The sequence below is a fragment of the Polyodon spathula genome, chromosome 1 (genome assembly GCF_017654505.1).
Source record: "Polyodon spathula isolate WHYD16114869_AA chromosome 1, ASM1765450v1, whole genome shotgun sequence".
NCBI lineage: Eukaryota > Metazoa > Chordata > Actinopteri > Acipenseriformes > Polyodontidae > Polyodon > Polyodon spathula.
The window spans coordinates 36,372,544-36,391,729 of NC_054534.1; the positions used below are offsets into that span (position 1 = coordinate 36,372,544).

At 34.2% G+C, this 19,186-nt stretch overlaps 1 protein-coding gene across 1 annotated transcript in view; it reads right to left on the reverse strand.

The window, feature by feature from the left end:
- The window catches only part of LOC121318105 (phospholipid-transporting ATPase IC-like), a 46,894-nt gene that overhangs the window by 8,269 nt on the left and 19,439 nt on the right, over window positions 1-19,186 (reverse strand). The window contains exons 2-16 of the mRNA XM_041254411.1: window positions 17,454-17,646; window positions 16,977-17,074; window positions 14,463-14,576; window positions 12,564-12,662; window positions 12,054-12,115; window positions 11,800-11,872; window positions 11,436-11,506; window positions 9,875-9,957; window positions 9,052-9,210; window positions 6,629-6,717; window positions 5,946-6,136; window positions 5,492-5,700; window positions 5,348-5,391; window positions 4,666-4,822; window positions 4,140-4,328 (exon numbers count right to left, since the gene is read on the reverse strand). Of these exons, the coding sequence (XP_041110345.1) occupies window positions 4,140-4,328; window positions 4,666-4,822; window positions 5,348-5,391; window positions 5,492-5,700; window positions 5,946-6,136; window positions 6,629-6,717; window positions 9,052-9,210; window positions 9,875-9,957; window positions 11,436-11,506; window positions 11,800-11,872; window positions 12,054-12,115; window positions 12,564-12,662; window positions 14,463-14,576; window positions 16,977-17,074; window positions 17,454-17,625 (1,810 nt within the window). The 5' untranslated portion in view covers window positions 17,626-17,646. The remainder of the gene's footprint in view (window positions 1-4,139; window positions 4,329-4,665; window positions 4,823-5,347; window positions 5,392-5,491; window positions 5,701-5,945; window positions 6,137-6,628; window positions 6,718-9,051; window positions 9,211-9,874; window positions 9,958-11,435; window positions 11,507-11,799; window positions 11,873-12,053; window positions 12,116-12,563; window positions 12,663-14,462; window positions 14,577-16,976; window positions 17,075-17,453; window positions 17,647-19,186) is intronic.

The following is a 19,186-nucleotide window of genomic DNA, read 5'->3' on the forward strand; positions in this document are numbered from 1 at the left end:
TAAGTTGTATCGGACACTGGTAATAGTTGAGAAAAACCACAGAACACTTGTGTTCCACAAATTAAAACAACTCAAACTCAGAATGTTCTGTCTCTACACCTTAAACACTCAAGTCACATTACTTACATTTTGTACAGTGTGTTTATAGAATCCTGCAAACAGGAAGTCACTACCTCAAATTGTCTCAGAGACACACAGGGGCGATTAATTACATACATTATACAGCAGAAAATTCAGTGCAACATGAGGAACTGACAATTTGCAAGTATTAGTGTGTGCTGCAGATATGTTTCCCATATGTATACCTACTAAACACTCAAGCAACAAAAACACACACGCAACACTGACATTTTCTACTGATTGATTAATCATCCGCTCTATTAATAACACCTGTTTGCTAGCAATATGAAATTGTATTGAAAACCATTATAAGCAATACTAAGTATTAACATAATGCTATTGCAGCCAGCTGGTCAGTGAAAGAAAATCACTTCCAAACAGATGTTTGTGAAACCAATCCAGGTAACATGTGTTCTTGTGTCTCCCGGATTTACAGTAACTTCATAATGTCTTTTCTGATTATAAACTGATATTCTTGCAAGTTTGAACCTGCCAAAGTAACGCCCTGACTACATGCTTGTACTACAGGACTTCCCCACAAAACTCCTCCAAAGTCCCTGCGGCACATAAAATTAGCGCTCACAGCCGTACGCACGTTATGCAATGTGCAACCTTTGATTTGCAAAATGTCTTCTTCATAAGTATGGACTCGCATGCATTGGTTCAGATAGGCTGCATACCTGCCGTTTGTATCCATTAATAAATCTGAAATAAGCACAAAATTGTTATGTGATGCGTAAAAATGTATAGCAATTTTGCTGCACAGCTTGTCTGTCTCCTCTAAAACTTCCACTAACTACATCTCCCAGAATACAATGTATTCAGTTACTAGGAAACTACACAAGAACAAACAACCAAATAAACATTATCCAATCTCTGGCTAGCCCTGTTGTCTTTCCAGCCAGTCACAGCAAGAATAAGAACAATTCGTATCTACACAGGTTGAAGGTTAAACAAACCAGTCCAGCTACAAATCAAACTGGAACCATTGTCAGAGGCAACCGCTAAAAAAAAAAAAAAAAAAAAAAAAAAAAGGTGCCTATAATATTAAACAAACTGTTTTATAACTTACTAATGCATTTCCTTATTTTATTTCTCTGTATGGCCTTATATTGATGTTTTAAACATGTTCACAGAGACAAGCAAAGACAAGTATTTACCGTGACAAATATGAAAGTTCAGTTTTTCCACGGTAACCAAAAACGGACTTCACAAAAACTAAAGAATTTATTGGTAAAACAAAAGCATTACAAAAAAAAAAGGAAAGGGTCATATGTGCTACTTTTTCCAGCTATTGTAAACGGCTAAAACAAATAACAAATAAAGTACACCAAAGTGTGCAATAAAAAGCATGAACTTATACCTGGGCTTCTGGTGACATGGATACTCCACCTATGGTCTTCTTGCCACGAGAGTTTATCCTTTATATTATTATTGAGGTTTTATTTTTTGAAATGTCTCTTGTCACGTGTAACCAAAAAATAAGGTTTGTTTACATACCATGATTGATGAATAACGACTAGTTTTAGTGATTGTGAGAGTAAACAGATTAGAAATGGAACGAGTACAACAGATTTGTGAGCTAGTTTTTCCCCTAATTTAAGCCTGTATTTCAAATAGGCTTATTTGTAACTTTTATTGTTGCTGTGGACTGTTTGGTTGTCACTGTAGTTGCTGTTCTCCATTGATAGTAGCACGCTGTGTTTATTCATTTTTTGAAAGGGAAACTCAAGAAAGAACAAAAATTCAGCACTCCGATTGGCTGAAACAGTTGTTATCGGCATGAGAAGGGATGTTGGTGTGGTTCAGTTGTGCGTACCATGCGTAAGATTTCTGGGACGCGTCTGGCACATAACATCACTCTTAAAGCTAGAGCAGCTCAATTATAAAATCAGAAATACAACTAATGCAAACTTAACGATTCCTTTCAATTTAGCTTTTAGATTATATGTGACTTACACTATTTACTGCAAATGTTTCTTATCTCAGGATGCATTAGATTATTTGATTCACTCTTGTTTGCACATTTTAAAACACTGATTAACTGTATCTTTTGACCAAGTACAATAAAAGTAACATTTAAAAGTAAAAGAAAAACCAACCAAAAAAAAAAAAAAAAACTGTCCAGCCTTTAGCTTTCTTCAGCTTACATTTGAACGTTCAGAACACCAAACACTAACTATATACACTGTAGTTAAACCACTAAGCCAGCCAGTTCTGCAACATTAACTTTGATACAGTTGTAAAGAAATATGTTGAATAAAAAGAAAAGAAAATAACTTACTTGTGACTAAGATAATACAATAAAACTGCCATGAAAGCATTGATGAGCAAATGTTGCAAACAGCAGTGATCTTTTCTTCATTCTGAGATATTGTGAAACACTGGGAATAACTTCAGTAAGTACCCTCAAGATTTGTTTTCTGTACACTTTCAAACCGCACAGACCAGATGAAATAGACAGGTATGATTAATCAACCCCCCCCCCCCATTCATTCATTCATTCATATATATATCAGATGCCTGCATAGGTACACGAAAACCCGGGTTTTAAAATTACCCGATGCTATCCGGGTCTTTTTTTTTTTACTGTACGGGTTTCAAACGAAGCCTGACGGTATATCAATAGTTTTACAGAAAACAATAACAAACAGCAAGTACACCTCAATAATAATAACTGTGGTGACTATTCTTCTCAGGAACTAAATCAAAAAGAAAACATCTTAACAGGGCTCTACCTACAGTGCAACTAATTTGGTCATATATGCAACACAATTTCTTGTGTGCATGTGTTCCACTAGAAACTCCTAAAGGTTGACTATAAAAAAAGTGATTTTTTTTAAGCTGACGGTATAAAAAAAAAAACTAAAAAAACCCCACTAATCTAAACGTCATAGTTCTATCATAATGTATGCTGGGAGTCTAGTTTATTTGTGTCCACTGCCCACTATTAAAGCAGACAGAATAAAAATCTACAAATCCCATACCACGCCAGTTTCACTGATTTAGCAGTGCGATGGCTACTCATTTCCAGAAAGTCTGAAAACTTGTCAAACCAAGTTGAGGAAAATAAATGATTTTCATGTGATTGGAAAAGTTTTAAAAGTAAACCAAAATGTGACAGTTCAGTGAGACCTTTAAGAAAAATTATTGGAGCCGCTGTAATATATATCAAATGTTGCTTGAGTGTTCAGTAGGTATATTTAATGTAACCATATCTGCAACATACACAAAATGTACTTTTTCTAATGTATGCGTCATGCCTTGATAAAGTAGGACACCCTAAACACAGCATCAAATCAGTTCTTAATAAAGCTTGAGTGACCATAATTGCAGCTTGAGTGACCAAGAGTTATAGGGTCACAGTTTTAGGTTTTGAGCAGATCCACCAACATTCAAATTGCTATATTGCCGGATCTATTTGATGTCATTTTACTGAAATATCAAGCCAGTATCACTGGCCAGAGCATGATGCATACTGGGTTTCTTGTAATAAATTTGCTGTGTGAAATTCAGATTCCTGATATGACCGCTCCCTCTACCAGGAAATTGAATATCAGTCAAGCACATGCCAATATGGTAATTAAACATGCATACCAATTCTGAGATGGCTACACCCTTATACATTTTCTGCCAATGTAATAAAGCAAATCGCATCTCTAAAATGTGTTATTTTTTAGTTAATATGTTCCACTTCTGATTTTTTTAAAGCAATTTCCAACAAAATTACACTAAAACCATGTCTCGATCTCATATGGATCTTAAGCGACAGCAATTTGAATTTCAGTGGGTCTGATGAAAACCTAAAACCGTGATTCTATATAAATTCTGAACCAATGTTCAATCAAGCTGCAATCTGAAATAATAATTTTTCCAATAAAAACCCCAGCAGTAACAAATTGCCATTAAAATTCGAGACAATGCTTTGTTAAAATGACCCTTAGTCGTCCAGATTTCTTTCCTTAACAAAATTTGATATTTCACACAAAATGCATATTTAGATATAAACTACCACTTACAAATAATAGACATTCGTTTCCTGTCACTGTTGAAGTCTAATATTGCTATCACTTCATATGTTTTTTCAAACCCCATCTCGCTTATTGTAATAGTGTTTTGTGTTCGGGACAGGAAGACAAATCCAAAATTCCTGGCAGCCATAACGAGAGCTCCTTCATCTGGGGAAGCTGCCTGATAAACAAGTTGACCTGAGATGAGAAAGAGAATGTGCTCAAAGACATGTCTAAAACAATACCTTGTTTTTAACCAGAAAAAAAAAACAACAACCCTCAGTTTTTAATATCAGCCTTGTTACATAGGCAGTCTTCCAAACTAAGACGAGGGTCTTACATTAGTGATTTACTGCAATGTATTTATATCTTGAATAAAACCTTAGCGGTATATTAGGTTCCAGTGAAATGCCAGTGAACTCCCATAAAACAGAGACTAATTCCCGAGAGGTGAAAATGAAAAATGTGAAAAAGAATAACATTATCTGTAAATAAATAAAACCTCAAATCCCCAAGACTAGCTCTTCTCATTCACCTTCCTTTTCTTCCACCATCACAGTGTGGCAAAGGGCAAGTAGTCTGAAAAACTCCAGCGCATGTAGGTCTTTGCCTGTCTTTATGCAAAGTGGCAAAGAATGGTCATAAAACTGGAACTTCCCCTCTGCAAACTTATTCCAGCTAAAATCCACAGGCTGCAGTGTTTTGAAAGAAAAAAAAAAAAAAAAAAAAAAAAAAAAGACAGTGTATAAAGATACAGGATACAGTACAAATACAATATAAAAAATAATGACTACATGAAAGGTTCTGCATGGATAACATATATTGTAACAATCTAATTAAATGGCAGATGCAATTTGTGTTTTGCCATATAGTGAAATGGCATAAAAATGGGACCTGGGGAGCCATGATTGCCCAATAACCTGTTTTCATTTTATGACTGCATTATCTGGAAGAAAAATGCAACTCCCAGATCTTTTCAGAGAGAACTAGGCCCCAAAACATATCACCTCCAACAGTGCAAAGCACGTCCCATTTGATATTGAAAGTAATAAAACAGGACAGCTTCAACCTACAATGTTAAATACAAAACGGGGGCAATACTGCTGCATTTACTTCAATACGAAACTAATTTATCTGAATTTTATTTATACAACTCCCTGGTTTCGTTTGGATTAAAAGGGGTTTCACTGTACATTATATATATAAAAAAGTCTTACGTCAATGCTGTCTAAACTCACTCCATCTGCATTACATGGGTTACCTAAGGAGAAAAATGATATTAGAAAATCAGAAATATATTTCAAACTTTTAAATCTTTGCTCCAGAATAAATAATGTGTTGTGTTCAATATTGAAGCTCACCGTATGTCTTTCCATTGATGGTACACTTTTTGAAGGCCATGATGTTTTGGGTGAGGGTCCCGGTCTTGTCTGAGAAGATGTACTCTATCTGTCCCAGCTGCTCGTTTAGGGTAGTGGTCCGAGCCTTGGCAGGAGTGTCCTTGTCTTCATAGTACATCTGTAGGTCCCAGTTAATGAAGTGACTCTGACCCAGTCGGATAACTTCAACGCTTGAAAAGACATTTAAAAAAATAAATTTGCTTCGAGTGACACACCCCAAACCAAATTAAAAGCTACTTGCAGGTCTCTCAGAACTGGGGGAGTACGTTTGGCTTCAGCCATTGACATGCTGATTCAGCCATAAAGGTAAGATACATCCTTCACCCTAACCCATAGTTCAAAGAAACCAAATACTGTCCTGCTTTTTAGTTACAGTATTTTGCATTTGTTAAGCAAAACAAGGCTCTTTCCTTACCTCACATAAAGAGAGATGGGGACCATTGTGTTCAGAACAATGATATAACCCCAGAAGGTGATAAAGCCTCGGTATGTTGAGTTGTCAGATGCTCCATCATTCAGGTACCAGGCTTTACTACCAATCTGCTCCTGCCAAAACGTATGACCAATAGCCAGGCCTGCTGCTATGAGAATAAGAAGGAAAAAGATCTGTGCAAAAAAAAAAAAAAAATTATTATTTCTGGAGCAAAGCAAAAAATAGTAGTGCTGTCTAATCAAAATTACGACCAACATCTGAGACTAAAACGTGCACATTTTATGAAAATTTGCGTGTGTTACTTACAGGTTGTGACCTCGTTCTCTCTGTCTTAGTATATACATCGTAAAATGTGCAGTATACACAAATGCTGTGATCTGAACAATACACTGGTGTTTTTGGTAGGCTAGCACAGAATATGTGTGCGTTATACCAAAAATGTCCAAAACCCAAGTCAGCTTTGTTGTGCCTGTTATACACAGGGTGTATATAATATAAATAAATTTTCACTTGATACAATGACAAGAACCTCAAAGCCAAGATCAATTATATCATGTATTTTCTACATTCAGCATATATTTGCCTCCACCCCCCACAGACATGACAATTACTGAAAGACAGTGTTCACGTCTTGAATGCTAATGAATTGTAAAAGCTGTACGTACAGTGTAAACCATGTAATTCATCAGATGATCAATATTAGTCCTTTTAAATCTAGTTTTGCCACCATTCTTCATGATTTTGGTGTCAGCCCCTAAAGAAAGGAAAAGAAAACATTTAAACAGCAGCCAAGGGTTACAAGATATACAGCATCTACAATTTGTGCTACCTTAAAGTATTTAAAGAAAAAAATTGGTAAAAAAACTTGTGAATACATGAAAATCAGTCAAATAAATAAATAAATAGTATACACACGTTACATGTGGAATATGATGTGTAGTAGTTCTGATTTCTGATTAGATTTAATGTCCCTGGAATGCCTGATAAAGCACAATCTGTGCAAACTGAAGCCACATTTTCCCAAGTTAGCTGGTACTTTGCGAATGTTTGGGGAATCGCTGACTAAAATAGTATTTACAGAAGGTATGAACATGACATCAGCACACAAGCCAGGTTTATTCACCTTCAAATCATAAAAAGAAAAGAAAAAAAATTGACAGAACCGGGTGGTGCAAGCCATCGGAAGACGCGTCAAAAATCACACTGGACATTTCCATTAATGCGTTCCATGTAAGTTTACCAACTAAAGCATCACCATTTTCTGTCAAATATTTACGTTTAGCTGACGGCCAGACAGTACTGTTGCACAAAGTCACCAGTACCTCTGCAATAAACAGTCGCTGTCCAGCAAAGCGCGTAGCTCTGACAAACTCATTAACACAGTCATTCTGCGCTTTCTTTTATCAAAGTGCGTGTAAAAGTCGCATAAATGGATTGCTAGTCTCTCAGTTCACTTTGTTGTTTTAGTATAATGTGTCGCTTACTTTTCAGTACGTTCTTTTATTGTCAGCGCAAACATGTACCTTAATACAGCAGTATCTGCAGCTCTATTGAAAGGTTAAAATAAATATTAATTAAACAAGTAGCATGAAAATGCTTGAGCATGTCTGTGTAGGCTGTGTTGAAATATGTACAGATAAGGACAAGGACATCATACTTTGGCTATGTGCCGAGAACATCTTGTGATAGTTTGTTTTCTTTTAAGAATATACATTCTGCTGCATGCACACACAATCTTGTCTTGTTTGTTCATTACTATAAAAGCTGTAGTTTGTAAATACGTGTCAAAGAAGCATTAGCAGACTGCTTGCGACATGTTGTCTCTCCAGATATCTGATTAAACTAATTTTTTGTCCCTACAGTATGTATCCTCGCTCATCCGACCCACTTATGCTATTTTTGCTTTTGTATACTTCGAAACATTCATTTTGTTTTGAATATTCATAAACTGATTTACATTTTCTCCCCATTCCTCAGCCACTACAACTATTATATTTTCGTGTAAGTATTTGTAAATTTAGCTTTTTTTTTTTTTTTTTTTTTTTAAATCAAGCTAGCAGTTACTCCGCCCAGCAATTGCCACAATAATCAAACTGATTGGACAACATAAATCAGGTGATAGTGTGTTTGTGAAGTGACAGCGAATCACAGATGAACGTTAATTGACCCTCTGACATCCAAACATCTGTGTAGGGCTACTTATTACAATGTCGGAGTCAAAATAAAACAGTATTTTAATCAAAATATTGTGTATGTCCTAGAAAATAGTACAGGGAAAATAAAGAATAATAGTAAAATCAGTGAAAACCAACATCCAGTTATAAAAAAATCCTGTAATTTTTCGGTAAAATTCAGAATAAACCGGAAATGCAGAACACTATGTATAGTTATCTTGCCCTGGTAGCATCCTATAATACCTTCCAGGGGAGAAAAAAACTGCAACATACTACTATATTTCCAGAAAAACAGATAATTACATTTATAGAAGATAAAGAACCACTTTAATTGAATAATATATACACACACACACACATATATATATATATATATATATATATATATATATATATATATATATATATATATATATATATATATATATATATATATATATACATATATATATATATATATATATATATATATATATATATATATATATATATATATATATATATATATATATATATTATATATATATATATATATATATATATATATATATATATATATATATATATATATATATATATATATGTATATATATATATATAATATACATATATATATATATATATATATATATATATAAACATATATATATATATATATATATAACATATATACATATATATATACATACATATATATATATATATATATATATATATATATATATATATATATATATATATATATATATATATATATATATATATATATATATATATATATATATATATATATATATATATATATATATATATATACATATATATATACACACACACACACACATATTCAATAAAAATTAATACATACACAGACACACATAGGAAGTCTGACACTTCCTAATATTTTTACAAACCTGCAAAAATGACCAGAGCGTGACTGATGTCTGTGTTGCGCACTGTACAACCGCGCAGTAGAATGTTACTCAGATCCAGTGAGTAACTGTCATTTCTCCACATCATAGTGCCAGTGAATTTGTCCAGTCTGTTGTTGGGCTCTTCACATTCAATCATAGCTAACATAAAAAAAAAAAGACAATTGTTCACCCGTGGAGCGCTTATTGTTAGAAGCTCTGTCACCTTGCTGATACAATCCAAAACAAGCTCAGTGAAAAACCAGAATCAATTTTGTTGGTACTTTTTAACAACACTGTAAATTTTCAGAATTTACATAAACAAATCCACGAGCAATCACTGAAGCAAATCAGAACTTACTTATTGATATGAAATTATGCAGCCAGTTTTAAAGACCAAGGTTTTTACAGACCACGCACTGGATGGAAATCTCAGATTACTGCCAACTAGTGTTGGAACTGAATTAGCTGTTACAGGTTTAATACCCTATTGCCAATCAAATTGATCTACCATGTGACCTCACCACCCAGGGTTATTTTTAATACATTGTTAACAATAGGATTGTCTTTCTCAGCCTTAGCCAACATGTTTTGGCTTAGATAAAAGCAATAAAATGACAGACAGTCCACATCATAATCCCTAAATCACTCCACATGTATGCCATTATAAAAGTATCAAATTTAGCTTCTATCATTACCATGGTCAATAGGAGAACCAACACAAAGGCCTCTTTAAAGACAAATACATTTAAAAACAAAATCTCCTCTACAATTACTAAGCCACTGGAGTTTCTAAAGAAAATGGTACTATTTCAAATGCACACACCATCATATTCTGACAGCTGCTGTTCTGTTTGTAGCTCTTCGTGTGTTACCTTCAGGCCCAGTTTAAACTTCAAATTAGTTTCTCTGAAAAATAAATATTAAAATAAATACATAATTACATATACATTTCAGTGTAATCCTGGCTAACATACAATACTGATAATGCTGTTAAATCACAGGTTCATAAATTACAAAAGATCACTGCTAGTTGATTACAGGCTTTATACTAGCCATTGAAAGACTTGTAGATGCAAAACAAAACAAAGTGAAGAAATGTCCAATCTCCATAAATAGAAACATCAAATAGTATTACAGGCTCCTGATTTTAAGGAAAACGTAATTGCTTCGATAAAATGTGGGGTCTAATAAAAAAAAAAAAAAAAAAAAAAAATAAAAAAAAAAAAAAAACACTGGCAAAAGTGTTTAATAGCATTACTTCTAGTCATATTCTATAACTGTTAATAGCATAACTAATAACACATTTATAGACTGTTTATAAGGGATTCTGTTTTTTGGTTTTTATTAATTTAATTTTTATGTGTATTTTTTTTTTTTTAGATATTTGAGTTTTATGTAAATAGCCCCCCCCCCCCCCCCCCCCCCCCCCAGGGCTCTCTCTTTTTATATACTGTATGAAATTAGTGTTTGGGTATTTTGGGCAATTTGTTTCTGTCAAAATATGTATAGTAACTTGACAGCACTTGCACTCTTAGAAGATGTAGCTTCTTTCCTTTGCTGTCTTCCACAACAATCTTTATGGTCAAGAGAACATTCTTCTGGGGTTTTTGTGTGTAGGCATTTTTTTTTTACATTTCTCCACAATTTTCAATTCTGTTTTAAATCCTCTGTACTTTAACTGCAATACAGCTTTAAATCCTGTGAAGAAGCCTCCATTTCTAATTGTAATCTTGTTTTAAATATTGCAAGCAGAGTCTCCAAGAGAAATGTAGGAATGTGCTGAGACTCAGTAGTTGGGGTGGGTTTAAAGGTATTCAGAACGAATCAATGATTGATACAAGTCAGGAAGGCGGGTCATTACCCAACTGCACAGGGAGAGGTCTTTTGTATATGTTAATTACTATTTATTTAAACAAGATGAACATCAAATAATCTGTCACTTATTTTTTTTTCTTTCAGGCACATCATTATTGTAAAAGGTGGTTAAAATTAAAGGAATTTAATAATGTAGTAAAACTGCAATATTCCAACCCTGAACCAATCATCACCTTCTCACCTTCACGTTTATGACTGAGGGCTCAGACCCAGACTTGTCCATTAGATTAAACTCCCACACATTTTTTAGGTTTTGTAGATACATTTCTGAATTTTACATGTCTAGAAGACAACTTTATTTGAATTTACTTTCGCATAATGAACATATTCAGGGTTATACTGTTGGAGTGGAGCTCTGTTTGGTTATCCAGTGGTGCCAAAGACTTTTTATTTTTATGGGGAACAACTGCATTGTGTGTATTTAAGGCTGGAAACATGAAAGCACACTATGGCAGCAAATTGGTCTTGCACATAAATATATATTTTAAAATTAAATAAAGAAATCTTACCCATCAAGTTCGGCAGTTTCAACATAACAAAGACTGTTTGGTTCCGAGGTGGACAATAACAGAATATCAGCCTGAATGAAATGAAAATAAATGGCATAAAACAAACAAAAAAAAAGGCAAATAAAGCCGAAACAAACACGCTCACTTTAGTTACAGATGATATAAAACTTCAGATAAGGTTCTGTGAGAACTGCATGTGTGCACTTGAATAAGTCCTAAACACATATTTAATTCCTACAGTAGTTGAAAACTAGCATTGCTAGGGGTACTTGGAGGACAGGGATATAGAAACATGATTTTTTTTTTTTTTTTTACAGGCTAGTCAGCAAACAAAAAGCAAATATTAAATGAAAAAACATCTTACAGGAATAAAGTCATTTTTCTTCAATCGAACAACATCCCCAACTTGAATGTCCTTCCATTTGTATGTTTGAAAACTTAAAAAAGAGAATTTAAGTTAGCTCTGGAAATAAAAGTATACCATGCATAAACACCTTAAAAACTACTCATACCGAGCATTGAGAGCACTAAGCTTAAATCAAATATTGAAGGGGAAATTCAACTTAAATGCTTGCTGCTTATGTAGAATACATATTATGCTAGACAATTGCAGAATACCTGCCATCCTGAAGGACATCACATGACCTGTTATTAATTTCATTGTCCATCCTGTGACGTGCCTAAAAGATGAAACACAAAATGAAAACGTTATCAGCATTACGCAGGTTCTGTCCAAAAGTATGTGCTTGTTATCCCTTATTTAACAACAAATGCTAACAGAATAACATGCAGAGAAGGTTTATACTGGCTGCAATAGACCAGACATTTATTTAAATAAGTATCACTGTGAAACAAGGAAGGGAAAAAGACAAGGCGGGCAGCAGTGTTTTGGATAAGTTGGAGTGGACGGCTACAACCTACGTGTTACACACGGATGTGCGTTAGGCACAAGTTATAAACCATAAACGTTCAGTACAGTAAACTATAAATCAACAGGTGGTTGAATGCTAGCACACGGGAGATATATATATATATATATATATATATATATATATATATATATATATATATATATATATATATATATATATATATATATAGACAGACACACACACAGCAAACACTTACAATGTCATCCACCAGGTCTTTGATGGCAGTGATCCCCAGCACCAGGATCAAAGGCACCAACGTTGTATACCAAGGCAATGTGGAGATTTGTGGAATTACCTGTAACACAACATTTGCATGGAGTAGTGATGCATGGAATATTACAAGTCTGAAGACTTTGTCATTCAAGATTGGGCAAATCCACATCCAAGAGGAATAGTGTTTTAATACTGTACACATCTAACCCACAGTTACATTTGTACACAAAGGTTACCTACAGTATACAGTACACTATTACCATTGTTAACAAACTATGCTGTAAATTACATCACCAGTCTAAATGCACACTGGATAGCTTAAATACTCAATAAGGCTTGTTACAGGTGTCAAAGAGCAACTTGAAATGGGTTCAAAATATCACGGTTATATCAACCAATGCATTCTCCATGTTCTTTAGCCTCACTTTGTAGACCGCTTAAAGCAAACCTGCAGCTGTTTTTGAAGTTAATTCTCATAAACCCGTAATTTAATACGTGTTTCGATTCAATATGTAATATTGATTTTTTTTTTATATATATATATATATATATATATATATATATATATATATATATATATATATATATATATATATATATATATATAAACTCTTATATATAAACTCTTGAAAACGAACAAGCTGCCTGTGTTTGACGGTGACGGTATATTATTTGCTTGCACTGACTGCAATAACTTTAATGCGTTTTACATGCAAAATTGGTTTGTATTTACTTTGCATTACATGTATTGTTTTAACATCATAGTTATTTTTTCCTATCGCCTGTTTTTTTCTTCTGCTGAATATATACTTTTTTTTTTTTTTTTTACTTGCTGTGGTCGCAACATGTAGGCTACGATTTCTGCTTTACATAAAATAGCTTGTTTTCATACTTGTTTTTACTATTTGTGGTTGTACGGAACTTTATATGTTTGCATATAATAATATAGTAATATGATTAGTGATTGCTGCATGCTTATTTATTTTACAGTGTATGCTGAAAATAAAAAGAATGTGCTTTTTATGCACTTTAGTAAATGTAAGAAAAATACTTTTAATAAAAAATAAAAAAACAACGGCATATTTTCAGTGTAAAAGGTTTTGGATAAGACTTGACAAAGTATTTACGATATTTGGCTTAGTTTGGCCAGCTTCCATAAGATGGTGCTGTTTGGGGCATTTTTACTTACCGACTGTGGTTCGGACAAACCCTTGTAGCTTGTCAACGGTAAAAAATATTTGAAAAAATTTTGCAACAGTAATAGATTTTTTTTTCTATCTAACTTGGAAAGTGGTTGATATTAGCAGTTATTTTATTTATTTATTTATTTGTAAATTAATTTTTCATTTTTTTATGGGGGATGTGGCTTACACATTTTTTTTCCATATTCCACAAGTTAACAAATTATATCAATGGAAACAGCTACTTCAGACCTTTCTATTAATATACTGGGTTTTAAATTCTGATTTAAGGTTACCAAACAACAAGCAATAAAACACAACATGTTCATGTGCATGTCCAAATATAGGAATTCTGATTAGGCGGCAAAGGGTTAACCTGGCCCCCTTGCAGCACTTTGCCCCCATATAACCACTACATGTGTTCTATATGGTATTTCTTTCTGGTGCATTTGTTACAGAAACACCTTTGTTAAAGTAAGGAACAGTTTTATTATTGTTCAGAGAAGTTTCCTTCTAGTTTTATAGCATTCAGGTGGCTCACTGCCTCATTGTTCTTGTGTCTAGATGCAGCTTGTGGCAAGTTGCTGTTGTAAAGGAGGCGTCATTCTGAATTGGTTTACTTGGGTAAATAAAGATAAGTGGTTGGCTGGTTGATTGATCGACTGATTAACAAATTGATTCCCAACACTGATACTACCTACCTGCAAGATAAGTAGTGCAAGGAAATAGGCGTTGGCTGCTCTTTTAAACTGATCAATTAAGTTCAATGGTAAAAATGTGATAGCATTATATTTGTAGGTTCTGATTGAATTCCCCTGGAAGAAAAAAAAAACAAAACATATTAAGCCTTCATTTTCAATTTAAAAGCGTAATTTATTTTGTCATTCAATTTTATGCAAGTATACCTGTTGTAATGTGTGAGCATGCCAGTACTGCAGACAGTTTAACAGGTCTTTCCTTACACATGAAAAAAACATTTTTGGATCGATTGTAATAATTTAAATATCATTCAAATATTATATTTTAATATATGACTGAAATGTGTCAGGAGCTACCCTGCATAAATAATAATTTTAAAAAGCTGTACAGGGTCATATTTACAAAGAGTTTAGTGTTGCATTTAACTTATTCCAAATTAAATTGAACAAAATGAAAAAACAAACAAGTGCTTATGAGACCTTGCTTTACATTACTAGTTGTTTGATTCTAGTTTTGGTAGCATCTGTTTTTTTCCCCCTTAATAAAGACTAGCGAAAGCACTTTGAAACTCAGTCCGATTAGCTAGAAATTCACGTGACTGGTAGTTAACAAGGATTACCAGCACAGAGTAAACAGTGAAAGAAGATGGACAAATACAGAATGCCTTAGACATTCTCATCTTCGTATTATACACGGGCTACATGTTATACATGAACAATTACCTAAAGAGCAACATGTATAGTTTTTAGAGAGATCCAGGAGTACACAAGGGGCCTCTAGATCTACTAAATAATAGTGGACCACATAATGTATCATTACATAGAGCCAGTGCAAAATTACACAGGAAAATAAGCCAGTCATCAAGCAAACTAATAACTTTAACACTTAATTAAATCTTCTCCAACACTATTCAAAAATAAAATTTGTAGCAAATAACCATTTTTACTAATAGTAAGAATAACTTACAACAATCAATAGAGTGTTGCTATGCAATGACATTTATTAAAGCAAAGTAAATATATTACAGTATACATATACATAAGGCTACAAAAAAAAAACATTTGGACAAAAGTTGAGAGAAGAAGTCTCTAAAGACATTGAGATGTTCTTTAAAATTATTACTGCTGTATGGGAAGTTTAAATGGGAATGTCAGGTCAGGATAATTTGATGACTGGGAACATTCTTATCAAATGTCATTCACATCACACAACATTAACTACACTCAACAACCCTGTACTATATCTTTGAATAGCGAAACCTGAGCAATGTGGGAAACAAAACTAGAGACTAAACTTTTACTGCCCAATACACAACCTTGAGACAGCACTTTGTACAAAGACAGTTCAAAATCTACATCAATGGATTCACTAGGACATGTTAAAGCAGGTGTGATTATCCAACCTAAATACCCATGAATCACTTGCAACATGAATTAGTGAGGCAATACAGTACATTGTGAAAAGGGGGGGAAGGGGTATTGTTTCGTAAAATAATCGTATTATTCAATTGACCTCAAAAACAAACGTATTTAATTCTGTAACAAAACCCTCAAAAAATGTCTGTGTGATGTACTGTACATCTAAATTAGTTATTATATAAAATTACACAACAAGAACCAAAGTGTCCAAAAACATCTGTTCTTGCTTCTTTGTACTGGTTCCCTGTCAGCTACAAGGCCATACATGAATAGCTCAAGGAATATACGTTATACACCCAGACATTATGTACTTACCGACTGAGCCTAGGGCTAACCACTGGATCAAAAGGACAAGCACGTGTTTAGGTATTGTGTGCTTCGGAATTAAAGCATTGTAGAACGCCCTGCAGTATTTACAACAAACGCACGACTTTAACTTTGCTGAATCTCCTTTCACTTGAAAGGAGTGATGGATTGTGGGTACAGAATATCTGCACTGTTAAGGAAGAGGCGTGATGTGGATACACTGATCCGCAAAAAGAGGATTTTTTCTCCTGGAGAGCGCCATCAAGTCAATGTTGAAAAAAGCATTATTAAAATATAAGGTAGAGACGGAGACAGCACGGGACACAGCAAAGGGAACTTAATGCATTAGATGTAAACTTTGCAGGATGTTCTGTAACACTTTAAACTTACAGATCTAGTTACTTCCTACACCTGTTGGAAAGATCTTATTCCTTTCCAGGTACATAGTTATATTTGATTACACATACATTACTCTTGAGGATTTGTGTGTTTGACTAATATAAATCACACTACTTACAATATCAAATCAGTTCTCTGGTTACAATAATTCCATGGAAGTTTCTTAAACTAAAACTGCCTACTGCACTGCAACATGTTCATTTTCATCTACTAAAGTTAATTGGTTCCCTTCCGAATGGTTAAAAGACCACTACCACAATTAATAAAATCTATAACCCTGAATCACACTTACAAAAAAGTAAAACCATATGTAACTTCGCAAAGTAGACAGACCTGTCGGCTTATGCCTACACTTTGAAGGCATATAGAGAAAAAACAATAAAACTGACTTACTGAATATTTACTCTTCTTAAACCATAAGAAGCTCTTTTTCTGAAACTCTGGCAGCTCACAGAATCTCCTGTCATTTGCTTTTACTTTCCAGGTGCCCTCTGAAATGAGAGAGGAAGATCAATTAGAGAACAAAGAAACCCACTGCAATGAAGTCAAGGGCTGTTTCAGATGTCAAAGGAAGTCGTTCCACATGCCACTTAGGCATTTGTTAATGTGTGCATGGGTACATTTCATCAACATTCCCATGTGTGAATTTCAATACATTTACAGGAGTAGTTTCCACATCCTCTAATTCCTACCCGATAACAATGAAAAAGGTGTCTTACAAAACTGGGCAAATAATTTGTTTTGATTCCATCTCTACTTTAGACTTTAGTAATAACTCAAACAGTTTGGATGCCTTAGTAATACATACATACATAAATAAATAAACAAAAAAAATAAATAAAAGTTCACGTTGCTACTGGCGAAACATACCTTTCTTCAGTGGCCCCTGCCTCTCCTCGGTCTCCTGATTAATTTGATTTTGCTCAGTGTCTTTTGGCTGCGGGTCATCTAATTCATCATCAGTTTCATCGTCACTGTATGGCATGTCCTCATCATTGGGACCCAAAGAATCAACTGAGCTTACCCTAGAGCGCTGATCCATGTTGACTGGAACAATGGGTCACTGAGGGGGTAAAAACAGAACAAAGTGTCAAAAAAACTAAACAAAATGGCATGGTAGCCTTGACATTTTGAACAGGAGACCATCTCTTGCTCGATCAATATGTTAACATTAGGACTGTTACCTGTTTGATACATTTTACAATGTCTTACTTTTCCATATGTTGATCAAGTGTGCCCCAGCTTGCCCCATAAAAGGTCACCGGACTTCATAAACAATACTTAAAAACAGCCTGTAACAGGATAGCGTCAGAAATAAGACTCAGTCAGGAAAAGCTGAAGTTCAAGCGCGTATGCAGACTTAATGGGGGCAAAATTAAAGCATTCACCTTCACTGACCAAGTTCTCCAAAAACAGACTAACCCAAACACCACCCCCAGACAAAGGATTTAGCTTTTCTTATATACTTATATGCTGGAGCCTAATTAACCATCAATCATTCAACTAAGGCTCCAGCCATAGACTCGCATGTATTCTGGCAGGGAGGATTGGAACCCCCACCCTGCCAACCCTAGCTATAATATAGCCCCTCCAATGTGTGCGGTTCTTCTTTAAATAAGACACAAATCCGGTACTGAACGTAACTTTTGTATTTTATCACAAGAACACGTTTGATGAACTCTGTCGCGGCTCTCAACTCCCTTACTGGTGGCGCATGCACTGAACAGTCACGCAGCTTCTGAATGCAAACATACCCCCGTATGCAACAGTACAGTCACATTGCACTTTTCATAGAGTAAAGTTATGCAGTAAACCTGTAATATTTAATAATAGCAAACTGTTGTAGACTTTTGTGCTTTGTCTGAGACGTGTTCTAGGAGATGATACTGAGAAAAAAAAAAAAAATCTGTGCACAGAAATAAATATTTTTTGTAACTTTACAACTGTCAGATGTGCAAGACGTTGTTAAACAATATGCTTTAGTAAATAAAATGTTACGTTACTGTAATGTGCCAATACAAGTTGTTTGGGAATTGCTGTGTTTTATTAAAAATAATTTTAAACTATTTTGTAGCCTATTTGATGATGTGTTACACACACAGTGAATTTAAATCAACGTGGGTTTTACTTCGCCGAGATTCATGTCACTCATCAAGGTAACTTTCTTTCACATAGCTCTCAGATAGGATTGTCAACAGGCTCCAGAATCTTAGGACACTAAGGCAGGTCAGGTTTTTTATTTATTTATTTATTTATTTTTAACTCTCCTCTCTAAACTGCAATGTATTCGACATGTAAAAAGAGTGTGAATTGCTGTGACCTCAGAGTGCGGTTTGGAAGATATGGGTTCAGGTACTAGTCCATTCAGGGCTCTAAGTTTACAGCAAAATCTTAAATCAATTCTAACTGCACAAGGAGCCAATGTAAAGATGCCAAAACAGGGGTAATATGTTCACTTTTCCTGATTTTAGTGAGAATTCTAGCAGTGGTATTCTGAACAGCTGCAAGCGGGTTACACCAGAAAAAAAAGTGCATTAGAATAATCAAGTCTAAATTAAACAAAGGAATGCATTAGTCTCTCGGCATCAGATACGGAAATAATT